Source organism: Alosa sapidissima, chromosome 18 (assembly GCF_018492685.1).
Source record: "Alosa sapidissima isolate fAloSap1 chromosome 18, fAloSap1.pri, whole genome shotgun sequence".
Taxonomy (NCBI): domain Eukaryota; kingdom Metazoa; phylum Chordata; class Actinopteri; order Clupeiformes; family Clupeidae; genus Alosa; species Alosa sapidissima.
Genome location: NC_055974.1, coordinates 3,305,756 through 3,325,937, shown reverse-complemented (window position 1 = coordinate 3,325,937; position 20,182 = coordinate 3,305,756). Strand labels below are relative to the sequence as shown.

General features: G+C 43.3%; 1 protein-coding gene across 7 annotated transcripts in view; it reads left to right on the top strand.

The window, feature by feature from the left end:
• The window catches only part of poln (polymerase (DNA directed) nu), a 115,542-nt gene that overhangs the window by 71,037 nt on the left and 24,323 nt on the right, over positions 1 to 20,182 (top strand). For all 7 annotated transcript variants that reach the window (XM_042070244.1, XM_042070238.1, XM_042070239.1 and 4 more), the window contains 3 exons: positions 517 to 628; positions 5,296 to 5,378; positions 8,466 to 8,597. In XM_042070244.1, the coding sequence (XP_041926178.1) occupies positions 517 to 628; positions 5,296 to 5,378; positions 8,466 to 8,597 (327 nt within the window). The remainder of the gene's footprint in view (positions 1 to 516; positions 629 to 5,295; positions 5,379 to 8,465; positions 8,598 to 20,182) is intronic.

The window sequence follows — 20,182 nt, the reverse complement described above, 5'->3', positions numbered from 1 at the left end:
AGGGCCGACCGAGAGGATTACCGAACCTGCTGACAGAGGAACAGGAGACTCTAGTGCCCCCCTACGCACTCTCACATACACATGCACACAAACACACACACACACACACACACACACACACACACACACACACACACACACACACACACACACACACACACACACACCATGCACATGCACTCTCAGTCTCACTTGAACACATACACACACACATTTAGATCAATTCTCACTTGCACACATACACACACACTGTGCACATATGCTCTCTCTCTCTCTCGTTCTCTCATTATTTCATAGCCATTGTTCTTAGGTGTGCGACTTTGTGTTCAGGTGTACAACAGGAAATGTTTCACTATTATGTTGAGTGATTTGAGTGATTGAGCATGTTTGTGTTATGTGTGCATTCTATGTGTATATTCTGTGAGATGATTTAATTTATGTGTGTGTGTGTGTGTGTGTGTTTGTACATTGTTAGATAAACAATGGTTTATGGTATGTGTGTGTGTGTGTTTGTAGATTTCTGTCAGGTGGAGCTGCGTCTGCTGGCACATCTCTCCTTGGACCCGGAGCTTCTCAAAATTTTCCAGAATCCTGAGGCAGATGTCTTCACCATGCTGGCCTCTCAGTGGTGGGTGTTAAACTGTCTTACACATAAGCACACTAACACATTCACTACTATACATCCCTGCTGTCATAAGAAAAATGAAAGAAATGTAGTCATTTATGATCACACACCTATATTGTGCCTCTTTCTCTCTCTCTCTCTCTCTCTCTCTCTCTGTGCTATACTTCAGTACACTGTACAATGCCATATTATACTGTATGAAACCATTGTATATTAGAGTCATATGTGCAAACACTTACAGAAACCAGACATTCATTTTGAAAGGAAACATGCACGCACACACCACACATGCACACACACACACACCACACAGGCACACACCACACAGGCACACACATGCACTGTGTGTGTGATCAGACAGAGCGGAAAGGACGGCATCCAGCATCACTTCAAAGCCACCAGTTGTGTTTCCATGGCTACCCCCACAACGGCATCCTGAGTGATTTGTCGTCTCCCCACCCCCCACCTCCAGCCTCCCATCACTGTCAGCAGCCCCGCAGGCATGGCGATAATGAGCGTGGGTGAGGGTGTGTGGCTGAACTTCTCTGTGGGTGTGTGCATGTGTGTGCATGCGTTCCACATTGAAGGAGTGCTTATGTGTCTGGTAAATCAAAGCTGTATGTAGTATTGTGTTCTCTCTCTCATTCACATTCATACCTGTATGACACGCACACATTCACACACACACATACACATACAAAGAGAGAGAGAGAGAGAGGCTTTGAAGTTTACTATCACCCATACTGTAGCTCATCTCAACTACCTAGACAATGAATTGACTTTTCCCTATAGAACGTCAAATTTGGTTTTGATTTTTACTACTTTTGGATTATCATCCAGAATGACACATTTATTATGTTTGATCCTGGACTGGTAAATAAATATGTCTTGATAGGGTCCATTATTGAAATGGGCACTGAGTGTGTGTGTATGAATGTGTGTACACTGCCCCTGGATGGGTAAAAAATGGAACTGATAACATTAAGGGTAGGGGAAGACTCCCGTGCTCCTTGATCTGCCATTAATAAGACATGACATATTGCACATCATCAGCTGATTAATTCACCCAGGGCCGGCTCTAGGAAGGGGCCAGGGTGTGCTAAGCCCACCTAAGCATTGTGTCTTGCCCACCCAAACAAAGTCAAAAAGTCAAAGGTTTTTTTTTCAGTTGTGCATCTGTGCAATGTGCAGTCTCAAACCCAGCTTGAATGTAGATGAGTTGGTCTTGAGTGTAATGGTAGCTAGCTGGTACATAGCTGTAGACCTATGGATCTCTGTTTCTCACTCAGTCACTGAATGCTGTTGATACGAGAAAACCCCCAAAAAACAATCAGTGCTACCAAGCTCGAGTTGCTGCAGGGATGGGCAAAAATACATCAAAATGTATTTTAAAATAAAATATAAAATATCCTAATTTTAAGTGTATCAAAATTAACTATAAAATACATAGCCACACCATGTATCAAAATAAAATACTGTATTTTTGTATTTTGAAAGTACTAAAAATTCTCTTTAAAGGGGTCCTATGTAGTTTTGGCAATTTCTTCACAGTTCACACTCCTCGCTCAGTCAGTCTGCCGTTTCCTCCTTCCCTGTTCCTCCGACAACGGTTTACTCGCTTTCTGCTTCTTTTTGCTGGCTCTGCCATGACGAATGTCTGAGAAACTCCATTGTTACATTGTTCTGATTGCGAGTTATGGATTATGAGTTTTGTGCCCTGATCAAACCCAGTTAAACTTAGGACAGCCACAGCAACTTTAAAGATCACTCAACAAAATGCTTCAGACATGAAAGAAATAATCAGTTTAACAACAAGGCTATCACAATTTTAGCACTGTTACATGATGCTTATGCTACTGTTACAACGGTAGGCTACCACACTTTTTAATGGCTGCGTCAGGTTGTAACAAAGGTAGGCTACATGTCACTAAATTCTTATCAAACGGGCCACCATTCAATCCGGAAAAAGTCATATAACCATTCCATTGACTCCGAAGCTGTTAAGGTAAATTAAGTAAAACTGCATAGTTTCCCTTTAAAAGGCCCATGATATCACTTTGCAAACCTTCCATATCTATCTATTTAATCTATTCCTTCATCAATACACTGACTCTGTTGATTAAGTGGACAATGTTTGAGAGCAACAGCTTTTCTCTGCCTACGAGACATGCCATAGCCTGCAAACAGTCAACAGATCAATATGCTGACCTGCCTGTTACATCTCATAGCTTAAATACTGTATCAGAGATGCACTCAAAAAGTCACAACTGAACTTGTCAAGCTGTACAAAGTGGAGACAAGTCTCTGACATCGTCAATGCTTATGCCCAGATTGAGTAATGTTGCAGGGCAACCACATAACCGGTTCCATATGTTCCAATCGGATGATTAAAGTTCTCAAGAAACTGATCATTAATGTTCTCAAGAAACATAAGGTTGGTAAGAGGGAGTGTATGTGAGCAACAGACAAATTTCTCATCTTGCACTGGATCATAATCCTGAATCTCATTGTTCTGATCTCAACAACTCTGGGCAAATTACAAGTTAGCACCAGTCAGAGGCTGCATTCATTGTTTTGCACTTTTATGATGCCATCACATCAACAAAAGTAGGTTATTGGTTTTACCAAAAGTATTTGCCAGTATTTTTAAACTACAAAAATACACACCTACTGGTATAAAGTATTTTGATACAAAATAGAAAGCCATTTTCTTCAACAAAACAAAATACAAATGACAACATACTATTTTGTATTTGAAATACTTATTTCAAATACATGTATCAGAAATACTGCCTATCCCTGGCTATTGGCTTTACAAACTCAAGCTAGGTTGTATCGATTTTTCTGTGTTTTGTGTTTATGTCAGTTTTGATACAATTTGACTGCTGTTGGGTGTTGCCCACCCAAAATTTCTACCAGCCCACCCAAATGTAGTAGGCTAGAACTGGCCCACATATATTAGTCAGCGAATTGATCTCATGCCCACAGTGTCTTTTGGTGAAGACATGCTCTTATATGCAGAAGGTTTGGGCCACCTTGATGCTATCTCTGTCCACCCTACCTGTCCCATGCAGTGCCACCTGCCCAGGATCTGATTTGATATAATGGAAGGGCAAGGCAGGGTTTGTGATTGGTGTTTTCACCTTGAAGCAGCCATTTTATCATCTTTGATTATGATTGACTGAATCAGGTTTGAAGCTGTTATAAAACACTCCCAACCATTCACCTTGACCCCCATTACATACTATATTACTGCACCACGAATTGATACTAAACTGTTAAAAATGTGCAACTGTGTAGGCATAAAATCAGATTCAGAACAGATCTTGCAAAATAGGCCATGCAAGTAGTCGTTTATCATGTACTCTCTAACACTGGGCATCCATGTGCTTAAAGCAGCTCTAAGCAATGTTACACAGTTTCTAAGCTAAAACATGTTTTGTCACATACAGCGAATATATCGAGCTATGAGAAATATATAGCTGCCTGTGCTCTGAATACACTGGAAAAAAATGTGGTCTCTGTGGATGGCTCAGGCTCCACAGACCATAAAAACATAACAAACCGTTCAAGCCAATCACCGATGAGATGTTTCCATTGCATGGGAGGGAGGGAGAGGGAGTAGCGAGCTAGCTCTCTGTTTTGTTTAAGCGTCAACAAAAGTGACGTTACCCAACATCGCTTAGAGCACCTTTAATTGGAAAGTGTGTGTTTCGATCATAAGTTATGTCTTTAATTTAATTGTATGTGGTCAAAAGGTCGAAATGGTCAAAAAGTTGTTACTTGTTTAATTGTGTACTTGCTTATATCTGTAAACAACCTGATACACACACACTCTATATCTTTTACAGTATACTTCCCTTCCTGCATGTGTGTGTGTGTGTGTGTGTGTATGCGTGTGTGTGTGTGTGTGAGTGTGTGAGTGAGTGAGTGAGCGAGCAGAGTTGGTGGGTTCATGACATCTTAAAGCACATCCATCTTGCCAATAAGTGCAGCATTGTCACAGCCATTAATTCATCTGATGAATGCATCCCAAAAGCTGTCCTGACTGAGTCACCAGTAATGTTTCAGGGACATTGATTACGATGCTTATAGGGGTTTGTGTGTGTGTGTGTGTGTGTCTATGTGTGTGTGTGAGAGAGAGTTTATAGATAAACAATAAAATGTGTTGTATATAAATCAACATTTCTGAGGCGAGGGAAGGAAGAGAGTGGGAATGAGAGTAAGAGGAGAATGTAGGTGATAACCTGGGTGGGGTGTGGTGCAAGGTGTGTGCGTGCATGTTTACCTCAGCAGTTTTGCATCACCTCTACTTACTGTACATTAGTGGTGCCACAGTTGTCTGTAACACTGATCCAATTTAGCACTCTCTCTACACCATGCACACACACACAGACACCACATTCTCACTTTCTGTCCTTTCCTTCACTCACTCACTCACTCTTTGATACGTCTTGCCCTGTAGCGATCTGTTGTTGTCGAGAACTTACTCAGGTTTTCCTTCCCCAGAAGAAAGTGGGAAAGCAACCCCTTGACAGTCTGAAATGACAGAAAGACTCTTCATAACATAATGTCTCTCTCTCTCTCTCTCTCTCTCTCTCTCTCTCTCTCTCTCTCTCTCTCTCTCTCTCTCCCTCTCTCTCTCTCCCGTTCTCTCTGTGTGTCTTCAGGAAGGGCATAAAGGAGGACTCGGTGAGTTCAGAAGACAGGGAGCATGCCAAGCGCATCGTCTACTCCGTTGTGTATGGAGCAGGTGAACCTTCCCCCCCAATGCACTGCACATGGTCACATGACCTCTTAGACTTGTGTGGGCCTCATCTTCGGGGAACTTTTTCATTATTCATTCTCATTTTATTATAGATACATTTAACCAGATTTGACCCAGGTCAGTGCTCCACAATAATAAGACATCAACACAGAAACATGTAAATACAACTATGCAGGCACAGTTGGGATATCTTCTATGTGTAGCCTGGGCAGAAGCATGGATGGAGGGATAATGAAAGAAAAAGAGAAAAAAGAAGAGAGAGGCAGGCAGAGAAAAGAATTCTGACCCCATTTCTCCGGGCCTGTGAAGTGTCTGATGAGAGAAGAGATTCCAGATCGTTCCCTGAGTACTGGTTGCCAGTAGAGACCACTATGACATGCAGCAGCTAGGCCCCGTCACCTCGTTAGTATGAGTGTGTGAGTGTGAGAGGGAGAGAGAGAGAGAGATGGTGCTCTATATAGATGTATCTGGGTCAGTTTGAATGGGTGTGTGTTTCACCCTGTTTATTTATGGCCAGGTTTGTGTATGTGTGTGGACTGGAAATTGGGGTTCCATACATCCTCTATACAATTCCGTACTGTGTTCCCCAGCTCATGGCTCAGCCAGGGACATTTGCTGTCTTTGAAGGAGGTAAAGGACTGTGTGTCTCAGTGTCTGTGTGTGGTGGGGGGGTGGGGTATTTATTGTGTCTTTTTCGAAGTAAAGATTGGTGTCTGTTGCACGTGTGTGGGGGAGAGGGAGAAGAGCTGGGTGTCCGTGACGGAAAGATTTGTTAAGTTGTTATGCATAACGCTATATGACCCATTGGTGAGGGAATGAATGGAAGAGAAAGTGTGTGTGTGTGTGCGAGAGAGAGAGAGAGAGAGAGAGAGAGAGAGAGAGAGAGAGAGAGAGAGAGAGAGAGAGAGAGAAAGAGAGAGAGAGAGAGACAGACAGAGTGAGGGAGACATGAAAGTATGATCGGCATAGTACAGGCCAAAGGAGAGAAATATCTCCATGGTTACTGAATACTAAAAGGAGACTTGCCATTGAAGACAAGCTGGCAGAATGGCTGGGGGAGGGTGTTGATACACACGAGCGCGCTCGCGCACACACACACACACACAATCACACAATCACAGTCGCTCATATGTGGACATATACATAAATAGGTCAGAAGATAGAATAGGGGGAATTAAGTGTTTGTAAAGCAAGTGGTAAAGGTGGCCAAGAGAGTGAATAAGAGAGAGAGAGAGAGAGAGCATAAGTGAGGGATCGAGTTTGAGAGGGATAATGCATGTAATAAAAGTGAATGAACCTATTTCCGCCCGTGCCTTATTTTCTCCCTTTTACGTGTACTGTGTCACTTAATATTTATTTCTATACAAACCAAGACGGCGGATTCCTAAAGAAATGCAAGCACCCACCCCATAAGTGTGACTCGAAGAGCTGTAAACAGTGTTGTAAATCTGCCTGTACAAAACCGCTTGGAGCTCCAGTGGAATTTTGATTTCACAACGAGAATTCTCGGTCTAACCGTTGATGTATCGAGCGACTGGCCGGAAATAGGGCACCCACCAGCCCAGCACGAAACTCCGAGCACGGTAAACAAAATCAGCAGGAAAAGCTCCCGTTAGGAACCAAACCAGATTTTGTTCATTTATCAAATGTTATTTTGAAGTATTAAAAAATATCATAGACATTTTGAACAAAATTGGAAATTGGGGCTTCTCATCCAAAAAGAATCTCTCTCTCTCTCTCACACACACACACACACACATATAGAGATAGAGACAGAGATAGACACACTGCCCTTTGCTAGTTCCTTCTTGCATGTCCCTGCTCCACTGCCCTACTTGTCTGTTGTGTCGGTCTCTCTCTTGCCTTGTTCTGTCCTTCCTCTGCACTTCTGTGTCCATCTTATTCCAGTATGTCTAACAGCCCATCTCTTTCTCTCTCTTTCTCTCTCTTTCTCTCTCTCTCTCGGCTCCTTGACCCAGACAAGGCTACAATCAGCCTCAAGACAGAATAAATTACATTACAATGAATACTAACATTAGTATGGAGACTATTGGGGAGTGTGCGTGTGATTTGTCATCAGTGGCAGTTTTATTCCTAGGTTTCTTTAGGTCCTTTTGTCAGGTTTGTCCCATAAAGAATTTTTAATGAAATTCAACCAGTTCGTCATTGTGATGTCAAATTGCCCTGTCTCTGTCCAGCTGTATAAATGTTTACCACCAGAGCCCCTAATGGCTTAAGTCAAAAGATGAGGGTAGGGAGATGCTTAGGCCATACCTATGCTTGTGGCCTTTGGGTAACGGGGTTACATTTGGTTCAATATTGAAAAGTAAACATTGAAGTACACCACAGTTAAATTCACACCTAAATGGCTTATTTAAAGCATTTTCTTTGTTTTTCTTCACTGAAGTTATGGACATTGTGCTTTGCAGAACATTACCGTTTATACTCATAGGTGTTAATGATGTCGTAAGGACTTTCACCTCAATGAATAATACAACCAGCAACCCTCTCATTGCCGCTTTCACAATAATGTTACGAGGTGTAGTTTATTAGTGAAAAAGTAGGCTATTTATGACCATTTACTGAAGTATTATAGAGTTTAATTCATTTGGCTTAGACTTCAGGCCATCAGGTGTTGCAGTGAGGAGTCATCAGCAGCTCTGCACTGTAATAGCCAGGCCCAAGCATTCATAATGGATGACGAATGCACTTACTGGCGGATGCATAATGCATGTGGGCCTCCTAGAGCAGTCCTCTGCTCTTCCTGAGTTCCCCCCATTTTCCCCTCATCACAGCCCTAACGAGACCAGAGTCAACTTACAGAAAGCACTGGCTGTCATATGGGAACATTCTGAATATATTTCTGTGTGTGTGTGTATTATTTGTGCATTGTTGCACGTGCAAATGTTTAATAAACAGTGCATCTTTGCATAGCCCATCCCTTGACAAATATTTTCTTTTCCCTCAGTTCTTAACCTCATGTCCTCAGTTGTCCCCCTTTTTTAGGCTTATGCCTTTATTTTGTTTCACTATCTATCTCTCCTTCCGTCTCTCTCCCTCTCTTTCTCTCAGGGCGGGAGCGTCTGTCTGGTATTTTGGGCGTGAGTGCAGAGCAGGCCAGCCGTTTCCAGGACAGCTTCCTGCAGACCTACAGGGAGGTGCAGACCTTCATCCAGAAAACCATACAGCAGTGCCACAGCCAAGGTGTGTGTGTGTGTGTGAGAGAGAGAGAGAGAGAGAGAGTGAGAAGCTCTAAGCACTGTGTGTGTGTGTTTGTGTATGTGTGTTAGAGAGAGAAGGTGAAAAAAGAGAGAGAGTGTATGTGTGTGTGTGTCTGTGAGAGAGAGATAGAGGGTGAGGTTGAACACACAAACACATAAAACACTTTCAAACAAAGTATTTGGCCGAAGCTGCGTCTGTCTGTCTGTGTGTGTGTGTGTGTGTGTGTGTGTGTGTGTGTGTGTGTGTGTAACAAAGAATGTGTGTTTGAGAGAGAAAGTTAAAGTAAGGAGGGAGGCAGGAGAGGGTGGTGAGATGTGCTTGCATTGGCAGTAAAGTGACAAACTGCAGGCGTTTGATGGCTCTGGAGCTGAGGCGTCCCAGAGCAACACTCAATACATCCCGCTGAGTCTGGCCCCCTACACACACACACACACACACACACACACACACACACACACACACACACACACACACACACACACACACACACACACACACACACACACACACACATACATACATACACACACACACACACACACACACACACACACACACTCAACAACTCGCCAAGTGCTACCTTCAGAGCTTAGCCTCTTTAACTGTGATAACCCACACATTTTGAGCTTTCTATCGCTACCTCTCTCTTTTCACTATCTCTTTACTTACTCTATCTCTTTTTACTATCTCTTTACTTACTCTATCTCTTTTCACTATCTCTTTACTTCACTCTCTCTTTTCACCATCTCTTTACTTCACTCTCTCTTTTCACTATCTCTTTACTTACTCTATCTCTTTACTTCACTCTCTCTTTTCACTATCTCTTTACTTACTCTATCTCTTTACTTACTCTATCTCTTTTCACTATCTCTTTACTTACACTCTCTCTTTTCACTATCTCTTTACTTTCACTCTCTCTTTTCACTATCTCTTTACTTACACTCTCTTCACTATCTCTTTTTACTCTCTTTACTTACACTATCTCTTTACTTCACTCTCTCTTTTCACTATCTCTTTACTTACTCTCTCTTTTCACTATCTCTTTACTTACACTCTCTCTTTTCACTGTCTTTACTTCACTCTCTCTTTTCACTATCTCTTTACTTCACTCTCTCTTTTCACCATCTCTTTACTTACACTCTCTTTTCACTATCTCTTTACTTACACTCTCTCTTTTCACTATCTCTTTACTTACACTCTCTCTTTTCACTATCTCATAATTTCACTTACCTTTTTCTCACTTTCATTATCTTCCTCACTCAATCCCTTTTTGTTTCTCTCTTTTCCTCTCTCACTTTCATCCCCCTCTCTCACTCTTGATTTTTAACAACCTCCTATATCACCTACCCCTCATTATGTTAGATATGAGTAAACCTCGTTTTAATTTATCTCTGTGTAAAGCTGTGTAAAGCTATGTAGCTTACTCAATGCATCATACAGCCATCATATAAGCTGTGTATTACAGTGATACTGTGAACAGACCCAGTGATTTCACCAATCTTTCAATTACTCTAATGCTAACAAACCCCAATCTTATGTCTATCCCAGTTAAAAATGACAAATCACATCAACCACTGAGTAATCCCTTTATTTACTTGTCATTAAGCTCAAGTCAAACGTCAAGTCAAGAGAATTTTATTTTTCCTGTGAGGGAACTTCATGGTTAGGCACAATCCCTTTATTTACTTATCATTAAGCTGACACAATCTCAGTTTTACATGCCACATTATTTTAAATATGTAAAATTGCCTCGATACACTGTAATTTACACTATGGGTGAAAGTGTTGGGATACTTACACCAATCAATCACTGAATTCATCCGACCGATTGCCACAGGTATATAAATCCAGCACCTAATCATGCAGTCTGCATTCACCATAGACTATACAGATCGTTCAAAAGTTGTTTTGATAAGTTGATAAGTTTTTTGTACCAGGCTGTACATGTAAGTATTTCTGCTGTGAAGTTGGACTACCAAGGGGGTCTATGTAAATTTACTCGCTATTGGAGCCTACCCCTGATGGACGTTCGAGGTAATGCAGAGGTGTGTTCCAATTCGCGAATATGATCCTATGTTAGCAAATTTAAACATACCTGCTTTAGCTCTAATGTTTTCAGGAATATTTACAAACACTCACAAAAAACTTTGAGGAAGTAGTTCTCCTCAAATATACGGGTAGCTGGAATCTTTACACAAAATCGTTCAAATTCTATTGCTCAGAGAAAACCTGTTTGCCTGTGTTGGCTTCATTGACTTTGTTGCGTATTGAATGTTGCCGCTTGGCATTCACAAACATTTGTGAAAGAATAGGTCGTTCTGAAGAGCTCAGTAAAAAAGCCGCACAGATCCATGTCCTCAACCCCACCCCAACCCCAAGATTTACAAGGAGATGTTATAAAAGTTCCTGTAGATGTGATGACCAGATGTCCCAATATGTTTGTCAGATAGGTGTTAAGTGAATGTGCACCCAACATCGTTGAGCCTCACTCAGAAGACGGAAGGAGAAAATAAACACAGTAATCTGCCTGCTGTTAGTGTGTATTTATGCCCCACACACTAACTAGCCACCATTTAACCAGTGTTTGTGTTAAACAGTTGCTCAAAAGCTACGGTGTTTACTCTGTGTCTGTGGCCCAATGCTATTATTGTTTTGAAATTTGCATTAGTTTTTATTTTTATTTAGTCTTTTAGTTTGGTTTCTGATTTCACTAGTTTTACAAGTGCAAAGGTGGTTTTAATTTAGTTTGAATTTTACAGAAATGTCTAGTTTTAGTTTTTCAGGTTTGTCTTGACTTGTATTATCTTGTCTTGTCTAGAATGTCTTGATTATAGATGCCGGAAAAAGTGCAATGAAAGTCAGATCAGATTTATTTCATTGAAGGTTTTATTTAATAGGCCAGTATCTCTCAAGAATTCAAACAGAACAGGATAAATGTGTAGTTTTAGTTGAAGTCTTCGTTTTCATTAACTATAATAACCCTGGCCTGATGTGTCCATGTGCTGAAAATAAATGGATCTCCATTCTTCTTCAAGTACATATTCACCAGAGGAGGCTCCTTCATTGAGGAAAGGGAGGAACATCCTCCCTAAAATTTCAGAGAAAAATAAAAAATATATAAAGTGAATTACTAATCTGATAAATTACTGTTAATAACAACTGCAGTGAGTTGGGAGAGAGAAAGCAAGAACACATAGGCTACTACTGGCTAGGCTACAATCCTCTCCAATTGTTTAGAATTGGACTCTGGGCGTTTGGGAACAGCTGAGGGAGGAGGCTACTTGAAACTGCGAGTTTCGGTCGGTGTGAGCGAGCGGACTTTCAGTTGACAGTAATTAACACCCTTTTGAACAATCTGAACGTCAGAGGGCGGTCTACGCTGATTCATCATTAGTGAGACACGAGGACAGCGGCATGCAATTCCTGTCAGCATAACAATAGAGGCTGTTGCTGAAGCGTCAGCGTAAGCGGCAGCCCTCGTTTCAGCCGTCCTCGTTTAAGACGGACACGGTCAAGACGAGCAAGTTTACCTGTGCAAGTTCACCGAGCACAGGCTCCGACAAAGGCAAAAATGTGCCATTCCACCATATCTGTTATCACCGGCCATAGCAGAAAACGGCATCATGCCAAAAGGGGCAGAAATCGCCTTAACCTCCAGCAACTTAAACGGTCCTTACCTACAGAAACCTCCTTCTCCATGGGCTTGTGGAACTGTCAATCCGCAGTCAACAAAACGGACTTCATAGCTGGCTATGCCAACCACCTTTCATTGGAACTCCTTGCTCTCACTGAGACTTGGATCAAACCAGAGAACACTGCCACCCCGGCTGCACTCTCCACTAACCTTACACTATCCCACACCCCTCGCCTATCTGGACGAGGAGGCGAGACGGGCCTGCTGATCTCCAACAAATGGAAATTCACGCCGCTACTGCCTTCAAACAAATATGTCTCATTCGAATTCCATGCCATCACAGTGATCGCCCCAGCAAAACTCTACGTGCTGGTCATCTACCGCCCTCCAGGCCAACTAGGTGACTTTATGGACGAACTTGACACTCTACTGTCCTCCATCCCTGAGCATGACTGTCCGCTTCTTGTTCTCGGTGATATGAACATCCACTTAGATGCCCCAGGCTCAGCGGACTTTTTGGCCCTGATCCACTCCTTTGACCTCAAACTGGTTCAAAGCCCACCGACTCACAAAGCTGGCAAAGAGCTTGACTTGATCTTCACTCGGAACTGCAGCACAGACACCCTCATGGTGACGCCTCTCCATCTTTCTGACCACTTCTTCATCCAGTTCAACGTCAGCCTGACAGAACAGTCTCCGGCTCCTCAGCCGATGGTCACGTTCCGCCGCAACATCCGGAACCTGTCTCCAACGCACTTCTCCTCTGTGGTTGCCTCCAGTTTACCTCCACTCAACACCTTCTCCTCTCTGGAGGTTAATGAGGCCACAGACTCGCTCTGCTCCGCACTGACCTCGTGTCTAGACGAGCTGTGCCCTCTTACCACAAGGCCAGCTCGATCCAAACACTCTCATCCATGGCTAAATGATACCCTCCGATCGCAGCGCACCAAACTCAGAGCCGCGGAGAGGAAATGGCACAAAACCAAACTAACTGATGACCTCAAAAATTACCAGACACTCCTGACCTCCTTCTCAGCCAGCATCACTGCTGCTAAGACGGCTTTCTACAATGACAAAATCAACAGCGCTACAGACACTCGAAAACTTTTCTCAACCTTCAAATCGCTACTCAACCCTCAGCTGCCTCCTCCTCCATCCAGCCTTACTGCAGATACCCTCGCCTCATTTTTTACAAACAAAGTGGCGGCAATCAGCAGTCAATTCTCTACATGCCCACTCAACGCATCTGACTCAGATACCGCACTCCTACAACCTCTAGGGACTGCTGGAACATCTTTTTCAGCATTCACGCCTCTCTCCGAGAGTGAAGTATCTAGACTCCTGACATGCAGCCGTCCTACCACATGCTCACTGGACCCTATACCTACGAGCCTACTTCAGTCCATCAGCCCGACCATCGCTCCAGCTATCACACATGTGATCAATGCCTCGCTAACCTCCGGCACATTTCCAACAGCGTTCAAAATGGCCCGGGTAACACCGTCACTTAAGAAAGCTTCTCTCAACCCTGCTCAAGTCGAGAACTACCGCCCTGTCTCACTCCTATCCAAAGGCATTGAACGAGCAGTCTCCAAACAGGTCTCTGACTTCCTTTCACAGAACAACCTTCTGGATCCAAATCAGTCTGGGTTCAAAAGCGGCCACTCTACCGAAACGGCTCTGCTGTCTGTAACAGAAGCCTTAAAAGAAGCCAGGGCGACCGCTCTGTCATCAGTACTCATTCTGCTTGACTTATCGGCTGCCTTTGACACGGTTAATCACCGCATCCTTCTCCCTATACTCGCTAACATGGGAATCTCCGGCTCTGCTCTCTCCTGGTTTGAATCCTACCTCACAGGACGCTTGTTTAACGTATCATGGCCTGGTCAGCTATCTGCACCTCACCATCTCACCACAGGGGTCCCCCAGGGCTCAGTGCTGGGCCCCCTTCTCTTTGCTATCTACACCACCTCCTTGGGACAGATTATCCGTTCGCATGGCTTCTCATACCACTGCTCTGCAGACGACACACAGCTCTATCTGTCCTTTCCACCTGATGACCCCTTGGTTTCAGCACGGATCTCGGATTGCCTCTCAGACATAGCTACATGGATGAAGGCACACCACCTCCAGCTGAACCTCTCAAAGACTGAACTGCTGGTCCTCCCAGCTAAACCTACCATACACCACGACATCAACATCAAATTTGACTCCCTGTCTGTTTCACCTACCAGGACTGCAAGACAACCAACTAAACTTCTCAGATCATGTTGCCTCAGTCTCCCGGTCATGCCGTTTCGCACTCTACAACATACGGAAAATCAGGACTTCTGGTTCAGGCAATAGTCATCTCACGACTCGACTACTGCAATGCCCTCCTGACAGGTCTCCCAGCCTGCGCAGTGAAACCACTTCAGATGATCCAGAACGCGGCGGCGCGCCTGGTCTACAACCAACCTAAAAGGGCACATGTTACCCCGCTGCTCATCCAGCTACACTGGCTACCTATGGCGGCCCGCATCAAATTCAAGGCTCTAACGCTTGCCTACAAAGTAGTCTCCGGTTCTGCTCCCACCTACTTGAACACCCTCATACAGACATGCGCTACCTCCAGACCGCTGCGCTCCTCAGACGAACGACGTCTAGCTCTACCACCGGTACGCTCAAGCCAATCCAAACTTTTCTCATCTGTTGTTCCTCGTTGGTGGAACACACTGCCAGTTCCTACAAGGGCAGGGACATCCTTCTCCATTTTAAAAAAAAACTCCTGAAGACCCAGCTCTTTAGAGAACATCTCCTCTCATAGCAACACTTACAGTGGGTCCCCGTTAAGTTTGGACGGGTTCCTTCAGGAATCACGATCCCCATTTTCTCAGCAGAAATGGCACAAACGGCAGTTGACACAAACAACCACAAGGTGTCACTTTGGAGTTCTGCCACTACTATTTTTGATGCGACTTGACTTACTGCTTCCATGATGCAGTTTCCAAGTCAGTAGAACAATCAGAGAAAGCTGAGCCATTACCAAACATATATGATAATACAATAGCGTGAGTTTATATATCTTATACCCTATTTGTCACGGTTACTTATAGATTTGATAGTGTAACGATAAGAGCATAAGAGACTTTCAGCGGGGGCACGGAAACTTAATTTTATCACGGTAGTTTAAGCTTACACTTGACAAAACATTCTAATATGAAAATGTAGATGCAATTGTTGTAAGATGGTGCAGCTCCTTTAAGAAAGCACCGTGCAAAAAAGTAGACGTGCTGGAGCGAGTCATATTCAAAATGCAAAAAATAACACCGCAGATAAAACCAATTATCCTCATTCATTGCAACCGCAGCATGCCTGCTTGCCGATGTTTAAACAAAATATATCAAAGCACCTTTTGCGTTTGAATGTAACACGAAAAAATGTTTAAACAGCTGGACAAATGATTTAGCTAATTGATTATAGCCTGTACACCAGCAATTGTTGAACATTTGGAAAAAGATCGCTCAGCTGTTGCCACAGTCATAGGCAATGTAGAAACAACATGAGAGCAGTACACACTTCCCCGAATGTGGATGTTACACTGTCATAATCTACCACCAGCCTTTTGGCAAGTTGAAAAATAGATGACTTCTGTGAAATCTCTGCTTTAAAGCAAGACCTAAATGAGAGGAGTTGTGTTGGGAATGTCGGTGCAATGTCCATGCTATAATGGTCTGACAAACGTACTGCCTTTTCAAGCAGTTCATCATCACCTGCGAGTTGAAGGATCATAGGACGTAAAGACTCAAACACATAACAAGTTTCCCACATGCTTGCACATCTTTGGGAGAGCTGACTGATTATGATGTCCAGAGTTGCATTAAATACCTGCACTTTGAAGTATCTCTCTGCATCGGTTAAGCGTTCATCTTCCGATAGTTCGTCAAAGTGACGCTTCACTCTTCACATTTTCAAATGTACTCTGAACCCCCATTTATTTGCGAGTGTCTGCGCTGTAGCCTTGGCCTGGTCAAAGGCACGCAGGTAGTCAGAAAGGACCGGTATAGAATTTTCCAGCAATTGCATTGCGGGGGTAGCGACGGAGGTCACAGGCCCTGGTGCGACTGCACTTGCTGCACCTACTAGCCCTAGTTACGCCACTGCGTGGAGCGCTAATGTGTCTACTGTAAATCATTCATGTGTGAAAGTCATTAGGCTGGAAGCGCTAATGTGTCTAAGCTCATTAGTCTACTTTCAATAGGCCTACTGTACAGCCTGAGAGGGGGAACATAACCTATAGCCTAGGCTACTGTAGAGTAGGCCTACAGTAGGCTACTGTAGGCTAAACAATCAGTTGTGAAAGTCTGCAACGAAAGTTTCCTAATGGAAGCGCTAACGTGTCTATTGAGCTCATTAGCCTACTTTCAATAGGCCTACTGTACAGCCTGAGAGGGGGAACATAGCCTACTGTAGAGTAAACAATCAGTTTACTTAGTTACATTTGTTTAGTTAAATCCAGTTTTCTACTCTATCTCCATGATATGCTTAGCCTATAGAAAGACGAAGTCGGGAAAGTGCTTCAGAGAAAACGTAGAAGATCTGCGTGTTGTGCGGAGGAATTCGTTGATCTTATTGATGCAGTCATTCAGTTCACTCCTCCCCATAGCAGGGAACTTTCGTTGTAGTGTTGAGACCACAAAGTTTTTCACATTTTGCGGCAGTGCTCGCTTGCCCTTCGCTCCATCCCAGTTGGTGGTTTTGCTCCAGGCTTTATAGTGTTCCTCTGTGACGATGGACCTGAAGAGCAGGCATCCGTATCTGCCCACTTGGCCGTAGCTCTGTTGGTGAATCTTAGCGTGGTCTTCGGGACCAACATCACGCATTCAACCAGTGAGAAAGGCAGTCCGGGCTCTTGGCTGGCACTTTGGGAAGCCCAGATTTATCCCAATGACCCGGGAAAAAAACAAAGAATTGTGTCTACGTCAAGCGCAAGAATGGAAGACTGCTGGTGAAAAGTTTGATGATGTTCTCTTCACCGATGAGTCAACAGTGGCATTGGAACGTTTTGCATTGCAGTGCTGGAGAAAGACAAACTTTAGGGGCATGGCAAAACCTAGAGTTAAGCACCCAGTCAAACTGCACGTCTGGGGTGGAATTTCGCGTTGTGGCCCGGGCCCACTCCTCATTTTTGATGGTATTATGGATCAACAGTTTTACGCGGAAGAGATCATCAAAAAAGTTGCCGGTCCATACTTGAGAGAGCGTTTCCTCTTGTCTACACATAGATTCTTCCAAGACAATGATCCAAAACACACCGCTACCAGTGTCAGAGCCTGCATTCAGAGTGAGGGGATCAACTGGGTGCCAACACCGGCAGAGTCGCCGGATCTGAACCCCATAGAGTTAGTCTGGGCTTCGATGAAACGATATATTCACACATTGTATTCTGCACAGTCTCTACACGTGGAGCGTTAATGTGTCTAGGCCTACTGTAAATCATTCAAAATGTGTGAAAGTCATTAGGCTGGAAGCGTGTCTACTGTCAGTGACTAATGCGAGAAGCGGGTTCTGTGTTGTAGGCTATGCATTTTTCCGACACTTGGCTGCAAGCTCCCCTCCCCCACCCCCTTCTTTCACAAGCAGTGCAGCTTTCTGAAGCGGTGCCTTTTGAAGCTAATGTAACAAATACCACCAATATTGTTGTGTGGCAATAAAAGTATCCAGGGTTTGCGCAAGTAGCCTAAATATATAAATAAATTAAGGACATACAATCCTTAACGTGAAAAAGCTTAACGTAGCTTAATGTCCCAAACAACAAGTCGTTTTATGCGCTCATTATAAAGAAAGTTTAACGTGTCCCAAAACAGCTGTCAATTAATCACCAAACGTCAAGAGGGTTGAGTCTGAATGACACCGAGTTTTAGACACTGAGGTTTTGAAGTTAGTTAAGAAATATTTTCGTAATAAAAATGGTCATTTAACCAATAAAGGCTGAAAAAATGTACAGTAAAACTGTAGGCTATACAGTACATGCAACCCAGCAGAAGACTATTATAGGTATATAGGTTATAGCTATGTTGGGCAGAGGGTCGAAACAAGCATGGTATGCTTAGTGGACACCGTTGTATACACGCACCTCCATTCAGAGACGCACCGTGACTATCACTGTTATAGACGATCGATCATAATCTCCAAAAGGATATTCTTCTTCAGAATTAGAATAGGTGAATAACATAGCTTACCTAAGACTTCATCACACGTGAACGTTTTTCAACATTTGGTGTAGGCCTATTTCTGCTTAATTTCTGCTTCAATTTCTGCAACACTATGGCCTGCATCGCTTCCGCGTCATTACATATGCACGTCTTTGTGTTTCTCGCGTGTAATACAAGTATTTCCTGAAAACTTTGTGCAGCGATTTTGGGTTTGAAGAGTAGAGTAGGCCTACAAATGAGATTTGTCACCGTACCTGGATCTATCGTCTATTTTAAGCAGTATCGTTGTTTGTCGCAATTAATAGCCTCAAGGGCCGGATTACATTATTATTTTGTCATACGTCGCGGGCCGGAATTGGGCAGGACGCGGGCCGGATTTGGCCCGCGGGCCGGGTGTTTGAGACCCCTGCTGTAAATCATTCAAAATGTGTGAAAGTCATTAGGCTGGAAGCGTGTCTACTGTCAGTGACTAATGCGAGAAGCGGGTTCTGTGTTGTAGGCTATGCATTTTTCCGACACTTGGCTGCAAGCTCCCCTCCCCCACCCCCTTCTTTCACAAGCAGTGCAGCTTTCTGAAGCGGTGCCTTTTGAAGCTAATGTAACAAATACCACCAATATTGTTGTGTGGCAATCAAAGTATCCAGGGTTTGCGCAAGTAGCCTAAATAGGCCTATATAAATAAATTAAGGACATACAATCCTTAAAGCTTAACGTAGCCTACATGTAGATTAATGTCCCAAAACGTCAACAAGTCGTTTTATGCGCTCATTATATATGGATTTCTATGAAACGCCACGAAAACATGCGTGCGCAACCAAGAGGCAGAAAGCACCATAGAACAGCATAGAGCAATGCAAAAGAGCAAAAGAATAAAATGAGTTTTTGTGCTGACAACTGCACAACAAGTCTTACTGATCCTAGCACTCACCAGCCGTCTTAAACTGACAAGTAACTGTTAAAAATAGCACTCACTGATGCACTTATTCTTACTGCACTCTAATGTTTTTAAATTGTCCTAAAATTGTTGAGAATTGCTCTAAAATTTAAACTGTTTACCATGTTGTAAGTCGCTTTGGCTAAAAAAGCGTCAGCCAAATGTAATGTAATGTAATGTAATATTACTATTTTAACACTTTGAATGAACAAAATCGTTCCCCTTGGTCAAAATGCCAAAAGCGCACCCCCTATCGCCTCGGACCCCAGCAGCTCGTGAATGACATCGTTTTCAATGGCCAAGGGAGGAAGCTCCTCCGTACAGTAATTTTCAATTGCGATAGGGGGTGCTGTTTTTAGCGCCAACGGTGCAAGAATCTGCAGCCATACAGCTAAGAATCTTGTGTTGAACGGAAAGCTTGTTTTTTGCTCGTGAAATAAACAGTACAATGGAATCAGAGGACAATCTCAAATCTTTTATACATTCAAACACTGCGAAGGTTAGGATCAAAGCAGGAAGACCAGTTCCAAAAATTCATATTCCAAAACAAGATGGTAAGGCTAGTGTAGGCTACTGAATGCTACATACTGTAGTCAGACAAATACTCATGGTTAACTGGTAACTTTAGCACAGAAAACAATCAGCTATAGCCTACTGCTGGCCTGTCACATACGTGGCCAGTTCACTTGGTGATAAAACATTTTTGGATAGTTATGTGTTGTTATAATCATCCAAGTTATGCCTTAACTAAACAAATGTTAAATAATGTTCTTGTTGTTAATATGTTCTTGTTTTCACCTTTCTA